This window comes from Pleurodeles waltl, chromosome 8 (assembly GCF_031143425.1).
Source record: "Pleurodeles waltl isolate 20211129_DDA chromosome 8, aPleWal1.hap1.20221129, whole genome shotgun sequence".
Lineage (NCBI taxonomy): Eukaryota > Metazoa > Chordata > Amphibia > Caudata > Salamandridae > Pleurodeles > Pleurodeles waltl.
The window spans coordinates 466,188,973-466,206,004 of record NC_090447.1 but is presented as its reverse complement, the minus strand read 5'-3'; the positions used below and the strand labels follow the sequence as shown (position 1 = coordinate 466,206,004).

Genomic DNA, 17,032 nt, shown 5'->3' with positions numbered 1-17,032 from the left:
CTTTGCCAATGTTAAGTAGATGATGAGCTTTGCAAAATACTTCACTGACCACTTTAAAAGGGCAGGAAATCTTGTTTTTTATACGGTCAAGATGGCCAACAGGTTGCAAAATGAAACATGCTTTCAATCGGCACAGCAAGATGGAATTTACTTTGTGTCACACAATACAGAAGAACAAGTACAAATATATTGATTTTTCATCTTTTTTTTAAATGGCCAGTTACTGATCTTGGCACTGCCGTTACCAGCAAATTTAAAAGGCATTGGCACAGGTGAAGCCATAGCGATTACTACCATGCAGAGAGGCAGCAAACGATAGTGGAGCAGGACAGAACCAGGGCATCAGCAAAGCCGCATGCAGTACTTCCTGCAGCGCTGAAGAGCATCAATAGGGAGGGTGGGAGGACAGAGCAGCAGTGCATCAGAAGGAGCAATGGAAAGAATAAGGGTGACCTCTATAGAATGACATGAATTCACATGGACAGTTCATTAAATGAAAAAAGTAGTTTCATGATGGTAGAAGATAAAGCATACACCTGAGCCTAGCAAATGTTAACACACTGTGTTTCAGGGGAGGGAATAAAACTGAATAAATAAGAAAGGCAAAAATGAAGGGCAGGGAACTGGCATTAAAAATAAATCCATCTACTAATGAGCAAGGGCTGACACGGTGTAGTACTGCATACACATATAATGTTGCATGCAACAGAGTTGGAGCGGTGTCTAGCAAGACCTCTAAATAACTATTCTGATGTCCCCCTATTCATTACCTGTTGTGTGGGTCCCCACTGGTCTTTTGGGGAACGTTGATTTGGTTGCCTTCCTGCATTATGGATTATGCTATTCGCCATGTTCACCATGTACATGCTGCTGTTTCGTGACACAGCTGTGTAGGTGAGGCTGGTGACACTGGAAAGATGCACTCAGGTGGTGAAAGTTGTAGAGTGGTGATCACAAAGGAGTTCCGCCAGGTGGTGCAGATGTAAATGAGTTCCGCAAATTTCAATGTTGAATCAGGAAGCCTAGTGATGAGGACTTAAAGAAGAAACGGACTGAATCTGCTGGCTCTCCTCATGCAGTTTCCCTTGTCTGTAGCCTGAGCATTCAAAAGGTCAGACTGGGGGCGTTCTGAACATTCTACCGACAAACTCTGAGGTGACTGCAGTCAACTCATCTGCAGTCCATGGTCCCCTGTAATGCCATCTGTATTTGACTCCATTTTGACCACTGACTCCATTTTGTGCTGTCACAGCGGCAGCGCAGGGTTTTTCCACACTGAGCTTGTTTTCCACATAGTGGTTGCGCTTTTCTCACCAGCACAGGGTCACACAGTGCAGGAACATAACAAGGGGGATATGGAAGGTAGTTGTGTTGAGAGTCTCAGCTTGTTTTAATCAAGGAAAAAGTACAGCTCCTCTGTCTCTGGAATGCTTATTGGGCATGGCCCGTTCCTTTGCGTGTTTTCGACACAGTCCGAGTACAGCCAGCGCTTTAACTTCATAACCGAAGGGAGGAGGACATTGCTAGATTCTTCCCCTTGCATTTAAGGTATATGAGGTGGGGAAACCTGGCACTGAGGTAGAAGGAGCTCGCCTGAACGTGGACGCATGGTTCAGGGAAAAGATCCCATGTTGGGAAGACCTCCTGACTCAGCTGTTCAGGATTCCTCAGCTTGATGCTGGCAAGAATGAAGAATTTAACCCCCATGGTGATGTATTTTAAAAATTCTTAATTATTTAGCTTGACACATATATATATAGAATGTCACTTACCCAGTGTACATCTGTTCGTGGCATGAGACGCTGCAGATTCACATGCTGTGCATTATCCTGCCATCTAGTGTTGGGCTCGGAGTGTTACAAGTTGTTTTTCTTTGAAGAAGTCTTTTCGAGTCACGAGACCGAGGGACTCCTCCCTTTCGGCTCCATTGCGCATGGGCGTCAACTCCATCTTAGATTGTTTTCCCCGCAGAGGGTGAGGTAGGAGTTGTGTATATAGTTAAGGTGCCCATGCAATGGAGTAAGTATGTATGTACATAATGTGTATAAGAATAGTATATATTTACAAATGTCATTCAACTTATAACGGCTACAGGCTCCCGGGGAGGCGGGAGGGCGCATGTGAATCTGCAGCGTCTCATGCCACGAACAGATGTACACTGTTAAGTGAACTTTTCTGTTCTATGGCATGTGTAGCTGCAGATACACATGCTGTGCATAGACTAGTAAGCAGTAATCTCCCCAAAAGCGGTGGCTTAGCCTGTAGGAGTTGAAGTTGTTTGAAATAATGTTCGTATAACAGCCTGTCCTACTGTGGCTTGTTGTGCTGTTAACACATCTACACAGTAATGTTTTGTGAATGTATGAGGCGTAGACCATGTGGCTGCCTTACAAATTTCTGTCATAGGTATATTCCCTAAAAAAGCCATTGTGGCGCCTTTTTTCCTAGTGGAATGCGCCTTTGGTTTAATAGGTAGATCCCTTTTTGCTTTAATATAGCAGGTTTGAATACATTTCACTATCCATCTAGCAATGCCTTGCTTGGATATAGGATTCCCTGCATGAGGTTTTTGGAAGGCTACAGATAATTGTTTTGTTTTGCGAAACTGTTTTGTTCTGTCAATGTAATACATTAGTGCTCTTTTGATGTCTAACGTATGTAAGACTCTTTCTGCTACTGAGTCTGGTTGTGGAAAAAAGACTGGGAGTTCCACTGTTTGGCTTAGGTGGAATGGTGATGTAACTTTTGGTATTTGTACGGAGAACCACTTTATGTATTTGTATAAAGGGTTCTTGTATAGTAAATGCTTGTATTTCGCTTACTCTTCTAAGAGAAGTGATAGCTATCAGGAAGGCTACCTTCCAAGTTAAGTATTGCATTTCACAAGAGTGCATGGGTTCAAATGGTGGTCCCATGAGTCGTGTTAATACAATATTGAGGTTCCACGAAGGGACTGATGGTGTTCCCGGGGGTATGATTCTTTTAAATACTTCCATAAATGCTTTAATGACTGGGATTCGAAAGAGCGATGTTGAACGTTTAATCTGCAGATAAGCAGATATTGCTGTGAGATGTATTTTAATAGAAGAGAATGCTAGGTTAGATTTTTGTAAGTGTAATAAGTAACTTACAATGTTTTTTGCAGAAGCATGTAGTGGTTGAATTTTATTCTTGTGGCAGTAGTAAACAAATCTTTTCCATTTGTTTGCATAACAATGTCTTGTAGTAGGTTTCCTAGCTTGTTTAAGGACCTTCATACATTCTTGTGTAAGGTCTAAGTGTCCAAATTCTAAGACTTCAGGAGCCAGATTGCTAGACTGAGCGATGCTGGATTCGGGTGTCTGATATGTTGTTTGTGTTGAGTTAACAGATCTGGCCTGTTTGGTAATTTGACGTGAGGTACTACTGATAGGTCCAGCAGTGTTGTGTACCACGGTTGGCGAGCCCAAGTCGGTGCCATGAGTATTAGTTTGAGTCTGTTTTGACTCAGTTTGTTTACCAGATAAGGAATGAGTGGGAGAGGGGGAAAAGCGTAAGCAAATATCCCTGACCAACTCATCCATAACGCATTGCCCTTGGACAGAGGGCGTGGGTACCTGGACGAAAAGTTTTGGCATTTTGCGTTTTCTTTTGTTGCGAATAGGTCGATTTTTGGTGTTCCCCAACGTAGAAAGTAATCATGTAAGATCTGGGGATGAATCTCCCATTCGTGCGTCTGTTGATGATCGCGACTGAGATTGTCGGTTAATTGGTTTTGAATCCCTGGGATGTATTGTGCTATTAGGTGAATGTGATTGTGAATTGCCCAATGCCAAATCTTTTGTGCTAAGAGACACAGTTGTGACGAGTGTGTCCCTCCTTGCTTGTTTAGGTAATACATTGTCGTCATGGTGTCTGTTTTGACAAGAATGTGTTTGTGGGCTATCTGTGGTTGAAATGCTTTCAATGCTAGAAACACTGCCAACAGTTCTAAATGATATATATGCAGTTATTTTTGTTGAACGTCCCATTGTCCCTGTATACTGTGCTGGATGAGGTGTGCTCCCGACTCCATCATGGAAGCATCTGTTGTGATCATGTATTGAGGCACTGGGTCTTGGAATAGCCGCCCGTGGTTTAAATTTATAGGGTTCCATCATTGAAGCGAGAAGTGTGTCTGGCGGTCTATCAACACTAGATCTTGGAGTTGACCTTGTGCTTGTGTCCATTGTGTTGCTAGGCACTGTTGTAAGGGCCGCATGTGTAGTCTTGCGTTTGGGACAATGGCTATGCATGAAGACATCATGCCAAGAAGTTTCATTACAAACCTCACTTGGTAGTGTTGGTTTGGTTGCATGTTTAATATTATATTTTGGAAGGCTTGTACTCTTTGTGGACTTGGAGTGGCAATCGCCTTTTGTGTGTCGAGGGTTGCTCCCAAGTATTGTTGTATTTGGGATGGTTGTAGATGTGACTTTAGGTAATTTATAGAGAACCCTAGTTTGTGTAGAGTTTCTATAATGTATTGTGTGTGAAGCAGACACTGTTGTTGAGTGCTGGTTTTTATTAACCAGTCGTCTAAGTAGGGGAATACGTGCATGTGCTGTCTCCTTATATAAGCAGCTACTACTGCAAGGCATTTTGTGAATACCCTTGGGGCTGTTATTCCGAATGGTAACACCTTGAATTGGTAATGCACTCCTTGTATTACAAACCTTATGTATTTCCTGTGAGAAGGATGTATGGGTATATGGAAATATGCATCCTTTAGATCTAACGTTGACATGTAGTCCTGTTTTTTGAGTAAGGGAATCACGTCTTGAAGTGTTACCATGTGGAAGTGATCTGATTTGATGTAGAGATTCAGAGTTCTGAGGTCTAATATGGGTCTCAACAGTTTTGTCTTTCTTTGGAATTAGGAAGTACAGGGAGCAGACACCAGTACCTTTTTGATGTTTGGGCACTAGTTCTATTGCTTGTTTTTGTAACAATGCTTGAATTTCTAGCTGTAACAGGTCTGTTGTTTGGACATATCGTGTGCTCTTGGGGGCACATCTGGTGGGAAATTTATGAATTCTATGCAATAACCATGTTGGATAATGGCTAGGATCCATACGTCCGTAGTTATGTTTGCCCAGTTGTGGTAGTATGCGGTAAGTCTCCCCCCCACCCCCACTGGTGTTGAGTGGTGGGGGTTTGTGACATTGAAGTCACTGTTTGGCTTGAATGGTTTTAGGGGTTTGGAATTTCCCCCTTGCTTTAGGGAATTGTCCACCCCTGTATGATCCTCGATAACCTTTGGTACTGGCCCTGATATGTGGGTGTGGCTTGTGAGGTGGAAGGCTCTGTGGTTTGGGAACGAAACCCCCCTCTAAATTGTGGCCTTCTAAAAGTGCCTCTGTTTTGTGGGGAGTAGAGCGCGCCCATTGCTTTGGCCGTGTCTGTGTCCTTTTTGAGCTTTTCGATTGCCGTATCCACCTCCGGCCCAAACAATTGTTCTTGGTTAAACGGCATATTTAGCACAGCTTGCTGGATTTCCGGTGTAAAACCTGAGCTCCGTAACCATGCGTGCCTGCGAATGGTTACCGCAGTGTTCACTGTCCGTGCTGCTGTGTCTGCCGAGTCCATTGCAGACCTTATTTGATTGTTGGAAATCGCTTGTCGTTCCTCAACAACCTGTTGGGCACGCTTTTGGTGTTCCTTGGGCAAGTGCTGTATTATATGTTGCATCTCGTCCCAGTGTGCCCTGTCGTAGCGAGCCAGTAGAGCCTGCGAATTGGCAATCCGCCATTGACTGGCTGCCTGTGCTGCCACCCGCTTGCCTGCAGCATCGAACTTCCGACGTTCCTTGTCGGGCGGTGATGCGTCTCCTGACGATTGGGAGTTTTCCCTTTTTCTGAATGCTCCCACGACCACCGAATCTGGTGTCAGTTGCTGTGTTATAAACCTCCCCCAACGGACCCTGTGTTTATATTTCTTCTCCACCATAGGCGTGATGGCTCTACCTTTTACTGGGTCCTGGAACACCTGTTTGGCGTGCTTTAGCATGCCTGGGAGCATTGTCAAACTTTGGTAAGAGCTGTGAGTGGATGCCAAGGTATTAAATAAGAAGTCGTCTTCTATCGGCTCCGCATGCATTGCTACATTATGGAAAGTAGCTGCCCTTGAGAACACCTGCATATATGCAGTGCTGTCCTCTGGTGGTGACGGCCTTGCCGGGTAGCAATCGGGACTGTTGTCTGAGACCGGTGCATCATGTAAGTCCCATGCATCCTGGTCATCTTGTGTCATCCTCGTATGTGTTGGCGACTGCATTGGGGGTGTTGCTACCGGGGACAGATGTGGGGAGTGCAGTGGTGAAAGCTGTGGCGAAAACCTTGGTGGTGTTTTGTCTCTTGCCACTTTTGCTTTTGGCTGCATTTCCGCCTCCTGGAATGCTCGCTTTCTTTTTATTTTTATTGGAGAAAGGGCTTGAATTTTACCAGTCTCTTTCTGGATGTGCAGCCTCCTTTGAGTATGGTCTGGCTCTCCCATACCCAATTCCTGCTCAAATCTGTGCCCTTGCATTTGGCTGGAAAGGCCGTGCTCTTCTGTGTAGGAGCCTATTTTCGGCTCAGAGGCTGCATGTTTTGACACCGAAGGTTTCGGTATGCTCTTTTTCGGCTCCGAGGAAACCTTTTTGAATTTTGGGGTGTCGAACTCTCGACATCGAGTTGTTTCGGAGCCGATATCTCGACCGGATTCGGATGTTTTCGGCTCTTGGGATGCCTTTTTCGGTGCTGATGTTTGGTCACCGTGTTTTCGGGTTAAGCCATGGCCTGTTGGCGGTGGCATCCCCTTGGCCTTTATAATTTTGGAGTAAGTCTTGGCTGGGGCAGATTTACTCACAGGTTTTGGCTGCGCCTTCGGCTGCTCAGTTTCGGAGTCGTCCGAGTCCGATTCGTGAATGGAGAATCTCTCCTCTTCCTTGACGTCGATCTGTTCGGCCGGTGTCGACGCCATCTGAAGTCTTCTGGCTCTTCGATCGCGTAGGGTCTTCTTCGATCGAAATGCCCGGCAGGCCTCGCAAGTATCCTCCCTGTGTTCTGGTGAGAGACACAGGTTACAGACCAAGTGTTGGTCTGTATAAGGATACTTTGCGTGGCAATTCGGGCAGAAGCGGAAGGGGGTCCGGTCCATGAGTTTCGACGATGGACGCGGTCGGGCCGACCAGGTCCCACTGAAGAGTGAAAGCCCCGAAGGGCCGCCGGAGCGCTTCTTCTTTCAGTGTCGATGTACTAACACTAGACCGGTCCCGAGCGCAAACAATACAGTCGAATTTTCCGATAAATAGCTAACTTTACCGATTCGAAATACGGAGCTAAGAGGAACACGTCCGAACCCGATGGCGGAAAGAAAACAATCTAAGATGGAGTCGACGCCCATGCGCAATGAAGCCGAAAGGGAGGAGTCCCTTGGTCTCGTGACTCGAAAAGACTTCTTCGAAGAAAAGCAACTTATAACACTCCGAGCCCAACACTAGATGGCAGGATAATGCACAGCATGTGTATCTGCAGCTACACATGCCATCGAACATATATATATATATATATATATATATATATATATACACACACACACATATATATATATACACACACACACTACATATATTCAGTGCTGATCCATTGCACATTTTCTGTCTATTATTGTTTAATTGTGGGAGTATTTTAACATGTACACGTGTTTCACTGCATTCAAGTTAAATGCTTATGTTTATATTTTCATGTGCTTTTATTTGATATCTGGGAAGTGCCTTAATAAGGTCATTACTATGAGGGCTGCATTCTTTGGCATGGTTTCCTCTTAGTGCAAAGTAGAGCAACACATCCTCTTAACCGTTCTGAGCGTGATCAAGGGCCAAATCTGAATAAAAGCCCAAGGAAGCAGAAGGAGGCAGGAGCCATATCCCATCCAAAGATATTTTTAAGACAATGGCTCAGTATAAGATAAAAAGAATCCACCAAAACATATAAAACTTAAGAGAGATCGAGAGAGAGACACAAAGGAAAGGAAAACAAAGCAAGAGAGTTTACCAGGGTGTTATTTTTAAATTACAGGCTATTGTGGTAAAAAGAGGGTCAGGGTAAAGTGCTTATTTGGCTCCAGCTGGAAATTTAGGCACACACCATGGTAGAGGAATTAATACATTCCCCACAACTATGCTTGAAAAATATTAGTAAAAGTGAATATTCAAGAATGAAGGAAAGCGTATAGCAAAATTCCATCCAAGAACATGCCAACAGTAAGATCTTATCTGAAGTGTCCTGCAGTTTGAGTTTACCTCCCCAATCTTCTCCTAATTGTTCAGTAAACTTGGCAATGAACGAGAAGTTGAATCTACTACTATAGATAGATTTCCACCACAACCGTCAACCACTGTACCTTCAAATTCCGGTTCCGAGTTCTCAAACGAAACCAACTTTGGAGAGATCCATTCCCTAGACTCAGTGGGTCAACAGTTGGGTGCAAGGTCAAAGGTTTCAAGTTGCCCATTCAATCTACAATTACTCCTTCATTGGCATCCACAATCCTGGTAGGAAATAGCTTTAATACCCTAGCAAGCCTTAAAGAGAGATGGCCACTTATCGACTTGTAACAACTGGAAAAACTGCATCAACTTCAAATAATGGTTTTCTGTAAGATAGCTGTGAGCCACAAAAATATATGAAAGCCCTATTCAGGAAATGGTTAAAGCTCTATATAACACCACAACATACAGATCTAGGGTCTCTGAGTGAAATTGGAAAGATATTTGTGAATCTTATATCAATCTAGAGAAGAAAACTGACATTACTCAAAGAACTACAATATTAAAGGATCTTGTAGATACCATTCAGTGGATGGTGGTGAAATCTTAGTGACAGATTAAAGAGTTTTAGAGCAAGGTCTTTATCATAAAAAGAAAGCTTACTATGCAAGAATAAGGCAGATAAACAAGCATGAGAGAGAGTGCATACACAGGGGATCCTTTTTAAATGGAGCTCAAAAAGAAAGGGGCCATGGAAGACACTGGTAAACTACGTATCTTACACTGTGAAAGAATAGTTTTTAGCCGCAGACCTTAATTCAAAACAAGTGCAGCAACTACATTTTTAATTTCTGATATGTTTCAATGTCTCTAGGGTGATAGATCATAAATGTGGAAGATATTTAAAAGAACAGATGAGATGAGACTGACTAGCTGGTGCTAGATTTAACAAATGGGAAAGACGTATGTAATGTTAGCCTCCCTACTTAAACAGTATTTGGAAAACTCAAGCAGAAAGAGGTGAGGTATAGAATTAGGTTGGATGATATGTCAGTGAAAATGAGTGACCAGTAAAATGAAGCATTTTCAGCACAGTATAGTAAGTGGTGTTCAGTTAGCCTTCAAATCTAGGGTACATAAATCCTGAAGGTTTATTAAACTTGTGAAACATCCAGGAACTGGAGAAGTGGTTTCCGTAGAAAGCACCTCTTTGGAAGCTGGCAGAAATCAATAAAGAAAGAAGAGGTATCTAGTAATTTTGAATGAGTATTGGAAATGACTAGACTGTCTTCGAAGAGAATCAGGTCATTAAGGAAGGCTGGGAAAATACAGCAAGGTCAGTAGTTCTACTATTGGGAAGTCAAACTGAAGCAACTTGAAGCTGTAGCCATGTACGCAGATGAGTCAAAATGGGGTCAGCACTTAAAGGTTATGATGGGAGATCATATTAGAGGGAAAATATCTATAAACAATCTGTGCCCCAAGTATCCGAAAATGGTCAGATAAAGATTTTGAGGATGCTTCCAAAATTTGTTTTTCAAAACACTTGTGGATTATGTATTATGGAAAATGGCACCCAATTTGGGATTCTCCAGACATATCTGAAGGCAAAAGATGACAATTTATCTCTACTGTGGTGCATGTCTGTATATGATTTTTGGGGCAATTTAATGGAAAACTATCAACTCCGGTTATAGGAACTGTTGCATAAAGTTATCTCAGGGAAACAATTCAGATTTAAATATATCCAAATAATTTCCTAGCTTTCTTTTGAACAAGTGGAATTAAATCCCTAAACTAGAACTAATTTCAAAACAATTTCAAGTCTTCTGTACTCATCCAAAAGGAAGTACCCATATGGTATGAGGATTTTTGTTCGGAAGAAACGAGAATTCCTCTGAAGGAAGCGCGGGTCAATGCTGGACGCACGCAATAAATGGAACGTATTAATGAATATTCCTTATAAATGTCTTCAGCCAACTACATTAAAGGAAGAACCACACTTCACTGGTTATTCTGGGTACCCTAGATGTTTTCTAAATTTCAATGTACAACTACATGCCTGAATTGTGACCTCCCAGAAGAAAAAAAAGATCATATGTTTGTATCCTGTTCAGTTTAGACCACTTTTGGTGTAACAGGAGAATAACTGTGTCTAATATCTTACACCTAGAAACCAATGGAGGTGAAGCTCTTGTACTTTTTTTAGTCTGCTTGGTGCTCTCAACAAGGCAAGATATAAATTAAAAGTGGATTGTCTCAAATGCTCCTGAAATATGGGAATAGTTAGATCAGTGATATGTTTACCGGATGGAACTTAAGAGTCATGTTAAGAAGGAGCCAAGTTGTGGGCTCTTCTCAAACAGTGGTTGTGTATGGAGACTTAAGTAACCATCCAAGGATTATATCCCCACAAATGCCTTATACGTTAAGATGTGCTCCCTACAAAGCAGCACATTAGGTTTCAGATGTGAAGACTTCCCATTCGAAAAGCCAGCAATGTGTGCAAGTTTCCCAATACTGTACATCTAAGGCTGATACGAGAACCAAAAAAAAGGAAAATTAGATAAAGCCCACATTAGTGGTTAAATTGGCATCAATTATATAAAATCATTTAAGCACTGGAGCTAGATAAAAAGGGAGGATCAAATCTATTTAGACAGGCGGGACAGACACAATGAACCAAAAAGAAGTGAAGGAGAACCCACAGTGATATTAATTATCACTGACTCCACGCACAACAAAATAATTTTGACATCCACTGTACAGAAAAAGCCATCAGTAAGAGGGTTAGAAAGGAAACATTACTTACCAAGTAATCAGACTTACATAGCATGTAGCGTTGTAGATTAACATGTGCTTCGAGTAAGTGTACTAAGTCACAATATTTGATGTAGGCACTACTTCTTGGATTGTTTTTCGCACAGGGTGTGAGAACATGTATAGACTGTTGAGTAAGAATAGCATGATGTGCCAAGCGTATTGCACAATGTAAACTATGTCATAAAAGAAGAGATCAGCTATCAACACAAACTTCTATGGAGGTGAGTGAGCATATGTGTATCTATAGCACTACATGCCCCAAACAAATGCTTTTAGGGTAACATATTCGGTTTGTAGCAAGTGCAGATTTAGATACACCTTCGCTGTCTAGGCTCAAAAGCAGTACTCTCCCTAAGTGATGGCTAGGACATAGCTGATGCAGATGTCTAGAACAACACTCTCTGGCTAGCCATAACCTGCTGATGGGCTGGGATTTCTAAACAATACAGCTTAGTAAAGGTGTGTAGAGTTGACCAGATGGCCGCGTTGCAGATATCAGTTAGTGGGGCGTTACCCAAGAAAGACACAGTTTGGCCTTTCTTACAAGTGCAGTTCCCTCTGGGTTGCACAGGTGGACCTATCTCATTCAGTCAATCCTGGAGAAAGGGAAAGTGACTGAAGACTGTGGAGTAGGGAGAATCGAACTTTGCTCTCAGGGACCTCCGAGCTTATGGCCAGTTAAGAAAACCACCATCACAAATACCCTGGTTCTCTGTTGGCTTCCCCTCACAAGAGATGGTTCAGTGTTAAATCCCACCTGTATGCCTCCCCCATGGTGATAGGAAAGGCTATTAACACCTAGGGAGTTGGGAGGAGTCAGACCCTATGCCAAGGAGGCCTAACCAGACAAGTTTGTGTTGTCAAGTAAGCATTTCCTTCCCTATAAATCTGTCCTCTCTATGGGAGGGGAAAGGTTGTTATCCACATGGGGATCACATGAAGCCAGGCCTGATACCAGGAGGCCTGCTGTCAGCAAGCACTAGTCCCATTTTTTAGTAATCATGCCACCCTCCAGAGAGCCTGCAGATGCGGTCATCCCCACAAATCAACCCTCAGGTGACGGGGACAATTACGGTAGGGAGCTTGGTTCTATGGTGGGGGCTATACATTCTGAATTTCTGGATCTAGTGATATTCTGTTCACATGGGATGCGGGCGACCAGAAGGTATCTCTCCCATGTGCTTTCCAGGGAACAGTACGGCTGAGGAAAGATGTTGGAAATTGGGGAGTTATGACCCTATTTTAGGTACACACCTGCCACTTAACTTCCCTGGTGGCCCAGTAGTTGGATTTCTGGTGGGTGTTGCTGTCTGCCATAATGTCAGAGCCAAAATCGATTCAAAAGGCAATGGAGCAACATTACATTACCCAGAGCAGACACTGACGTTAGCATATTTTCACAGTCAGCAACACTATTACCCAGATTGGGTACCAATATGGTACACAATTCCACAGGGTGCTAGGAGTGCTTCCACTAGTCTCATATGTAGATGAAGTAGGGAAACTCTTGGTGATGTCACATGCGCAGCACCACAGAGGAAGCACTAGAGAAATTCATACACTGATGCACATAATGATTAAACTCCTGCTGCACAATTACCAAACACAACACATCAATAATCACATGCACTTACCTTTTCACACATGTATAAAAGCCAGCATCCTCTGATTTTGCAGGGAAGAATGCAACTGTTTTCTCCACCGCATAAATTCTAGAAAGACTGTCTGTGGTAATAGAAATATTGCTATCTTTCTTGAACCAGGTAAAGTTGTAAGTCACTTCATTATCCTCATAACTCAACAAGCTACATTGAGGGCAGTCCAAAAACACTGGCTCTCCTTCCAACACGTATGTTCGATCAAACTCAGTACCACAGTCTTCACATTGCTCTACAGATGAAAAAGAAACACGTGTTTTATATACATATATATATATTTAAAAAAGCATCACACAGATGTAGGAAGTTAAAAGCCAAGTCTGCATATCCTCAAGTTCCCATGTGCGTCACTTTCACAACAGCAATAAACATTCCTGAACTGTCAAAGTCTTTAGTAGTGAGAGGTTGTAGAATGTTTTTTTTTTTAATATAACATTGTGTGTACTGGATGGGAACCATACAAATGACATGCTTTTACATAACACTACACTATTAAACATAAGTAGAAATACTATGCAATCATTAACAAAGGCAAGAGGTCTGCTTTTAAGTGTGAAAAAAACATTTGTTAACATGCAAGTTTGTGAAGATTTGAGAAAGGATGGATGTGTGAAGATTGATAACTAAGTAGATGATGAAACAGAAGTGATAAAAGATGAATAAAGGAGTGTTATTGTAAAAGTGTGGATGGAAGCATTAGTGTGAGAACTTTCAATCACCCGTATGTTACCTCCAACACTTTTTACACTCTCCTATTACTACATTGCCTACTCCAAAACCTGATTACTCAGACACTTTCATAAAACCCCTTATTTACCTGTATACTCTTTATATACAGTCAATGACCCTAAATCCATCCTCCAACTTGTGTCCAGCACTTTATTTCTGAGACAATATCCCATAATCTGTTTCCTTCTCAGCATATACCCTTCACGCTCCTGCATCATCTAAGAATGCCACTTCTTACCCCCACATTTCCTTTGTGCCCCCTTCATAATCCCATTACATTATTCTATAAACTCAAGGGCCAACTCCATTCACCCATTGTCACCTTCATCACTGTTGGTCCCGCCTCAAATACATTCTTTTGATCACTAGTGCAGCCACAGCATCTACACTCATCTGTTATCTTCCATACCCACTCGACCATTCCACATACCCTTAGTGTTCCAGCACATTCCATGGCCCCCTCCATCAACTTTTATGATTCATGCACTACCCCTTTGTCCCTTCCTAGGTGTGTCCCCATCACCTAATCTCCCACCCACTGCGTTCATCCAAGTCAGTCGAGGGATGCAGTGACTGCACTAATTGCATTTCGGCTATTCAGATCACCTACTCTGACCTTCCTCTGTCAGCTGGTGAACCTCTGCACTGATACACTGCAGTCCGTCCTCACATTAAATGCTTCAGTGTCCTTCTTCCATGTAGTCCTGTCAACATGCATGTCTTTAAGAAATGTGAGTAATGTAAGTAGCCTAACAAAACATGCACATTGGCAGTGCCCAGGCTAGTTTTATAACATCTAGGAGATGACAAGGAGTGCCAGACCTCTCTAGCCTGTGTATTTATCTGTATCATGGCAGCTGCTAGAAGGAACAATAAAGTACATTTTAACCACAGAGGGTTATTAAGACCAATTTGTAGGAAAGTACCATCTTGCCTGGCATGTTACCCCCATTTTTCACTGTATATATGTTGTTTTAGTTGTATGTGTCACTGGGACCCTGCCAGCTAGGGCCCCAGTGCTCCTAAGTGTGCCTGAATGTGTTACCTGTGTAGTGACTAACTGTCTCACTGAGGCTCTGCTATCCAGAACCTCAGTGGTTATGCTCTCTCATTTCTTTCAAATTGTCACTAACAGGCTAGTGACCAATTTTACCAATTTACATTGGCTTACTGGAACACCCTTATAATTCCCTAGTATATGGTACTGAGGTACCCAGGGTATTGGGGTTCCAGGAGATCCCTATGGGCTGCAGCATTTCTTTTGCCACCCATATGGAGCTCTGACAATTCTTACACAGGCCTGCCACTGCAGCCTGAGTGAAATAACGTCCACGTTATTTCACAGCCATTTACCACTGCACTTAAGTAACTTATAAGTCACCTATATGTCTAACCTTTACCTGGTAAAGGTTAGGTGCAAATTTACTTAGTGTGAGGGCACCCTGGCACTAGCCTAGGTGCCCCCACATTGTTCAGGGCAAATCCCCCGGACTTTGTGAGTGCGGGGACACCATTACACGCGTGCACTACACATAGGTCACTACCTATGTGTAGCTTCACAATGGTAACTCCGAATATGGCCATGTAACATGTCTATGATAATGGAATTGCCCCCTCTATCCCATCCTGGCATAGTTGGCACAATCCCATGATCCCAGTGGTCTGTAGCACAGACCCTGGTACTGCCAAACTGCCTTTTCAGGGGTTTCACTGCAGCTGCTGCTGCTGCCAACCCCTCAGACAGGTTTCTGCCCTCCTGGGGTCCAGCCAGGCCTGGCCCAGGATGGCAGAACAAAGGACTTCCTCTGAGAGAGGGTGTTACACCCTCTCCTTTTGGAAAATGGTGTGAAGGCAGGGGAGGAGTAGCCTCCCCCAGCTTCTGGAAATGCTTTCATGGGCACAGATGGTGCCCATTTCTGCATAAGCAAGTCTACACCGGTTCAGGGACCCCTTAGCCCTGCTCTTGCGTGAAACTGGACAAAGGAAAGGGGAGTGACCACTCCCCTGACCTGCACCTCCCCTGGGAGGTGTCCAGAGCTCCTCCAGTGTGCTCCAGACCTCTGCCATCTTGGAAACAGAGGTGCTGCTGGCACACTGGACTGCTCTGAGTGGCCAGTGCCACCAGGTGACATCAGAGACTCCTTCTGATAGGCTCCTTCAGGTGTTGCTAGCCTATCCTCTCTCTTAAGTAGCCAAACCCTCTTTTCTGGCTATTTAGGGTCTCTGTCTCTGGGGATTCCTGAGATAACGAATGCAAGAGCTCATCAGAGTTCCTCTGCATCTCTCTCTTCACCTTCTGCCAAGGAATCGACTGCTGACCGCACTGGAAGCCTGCAAAACTGCAACAAAGTAGCAAAGACGACTACTGCAACTCTGTAACGCTGATCCTGCCGCCTTCTCGACTGTTTTCCTGGTGGTGCATGCTGTGGGGGTAGTCTGCCTCCTCTCTGCACTAGAAGCTCTGAAGAAATCTCCTGTGGGTCGACGGAATCTTCCCCCTGCTACCGCAGGCACCAAAGAACTGCATCACCGGTCCCCTGGGTCTCCTCTCAGCACGACGAGCGAGGTCCCTTGAATCCAGCAACTGTGTCCAAGTGACTCCCACAGTCCAGTGGGACAGCGACTTTTGCAGCTACTCAGGCCTCTGTGCACTTCAGGCGGAAATCCTTTGTGCACAGCCAAGCCTGGGTCCACGGCACTCTAACCTGCATTGCACGACTTTCTAAGTTGGTTTCCGGCGACGTGGGACTCCTTTGTGCAACTTCGGGTGAGCACCGTTTCACTCTTCTTCGTAGTGCCTGTTCCAGCACTTCTGCGGGTGCTGCCTGCTTCTGAGAGGGCTCCTTGTTTTGCTCGACGCCCCCTCTGTCCCCAGACGCAATTGGCGACATCCTGGTCCCTCCTGGGCCACAGCAGCATCCAAAAACCCTAACCGCAAGATTTGCAGCTAGCAAGGCTTGTTGGCAGTCTTTTGGCAGGAAAACACTTCTGCACGACTCTCCACGGCGTGGGGGATCCATCCTCCAAAGGGGAAGTCTCTAGACCTTGTCGTTCCTGCAGAATCCTCAGCTTCTACTATCCAGTAGCAGCTTCTTTGCACCCACTGCTGGCATTTCCTGGGCATCTGCCCATCTCCGACTTGCTTGTGACTTTTGGACTTGGTCCCCTTGTTCCACAGGTACCCTCGACTGGGAATCCATTGTTGTTGCATTGCTGGTTTGTGTCTTTCCTGCAGAATTCCCCTATCACGACTTCTTTGTCCTTTGGGGAACTTTAGTGCACTTTGCACTCACTTTTCAGGGTCTTGGGGTGGGCTATTTTTCTAACCCTCACTATTTTCTAATAGTCCCAGTGACCCTCTACAAGGTCACATAGGTTTGGGGTCCATTCGTGGTTCGCATTCCACTTTTGGAGTATATGGTTTGTGTTGCCCCTATCCCTATGTGTCCCCATTGCATCCTATTGTAACTATACATTGTTTGCACTGTTTTCTAAGACTATACTGCATATTTTTGGTATTGTGTCCATATATCTTGTGTATAATTGCTATCCT

At 44.0% G+C, this 17,032-nt stretch overlaps 1 protein-coding gene across 4 annotated transcripts in view; it reads right to left on the bottom strand.

The window, feature by feature from the left end:
• Nucleotides 1-17,032, bottom strand: part of IL1R1 (interleukin 1 receptor type 1) — a 257,715-nt gene that overhangs the window by 163,337 nt on the left and 77,346 nt on the right. For all 4 annotated transcript variants that reach the window (XM_069204428.1, XM_069204429.1, XM_069204431.1 and 1 more), the window contains exon 4: nt 12,727-12,982. In XM_069204428.1, coding sequence (XP_069060529.1) covers nt 12,727-12,982 — 256 coding nt within the window. The remainder of the gene's footprint in view (nt 1-12,726; nt 12,983-17,032) is intronic.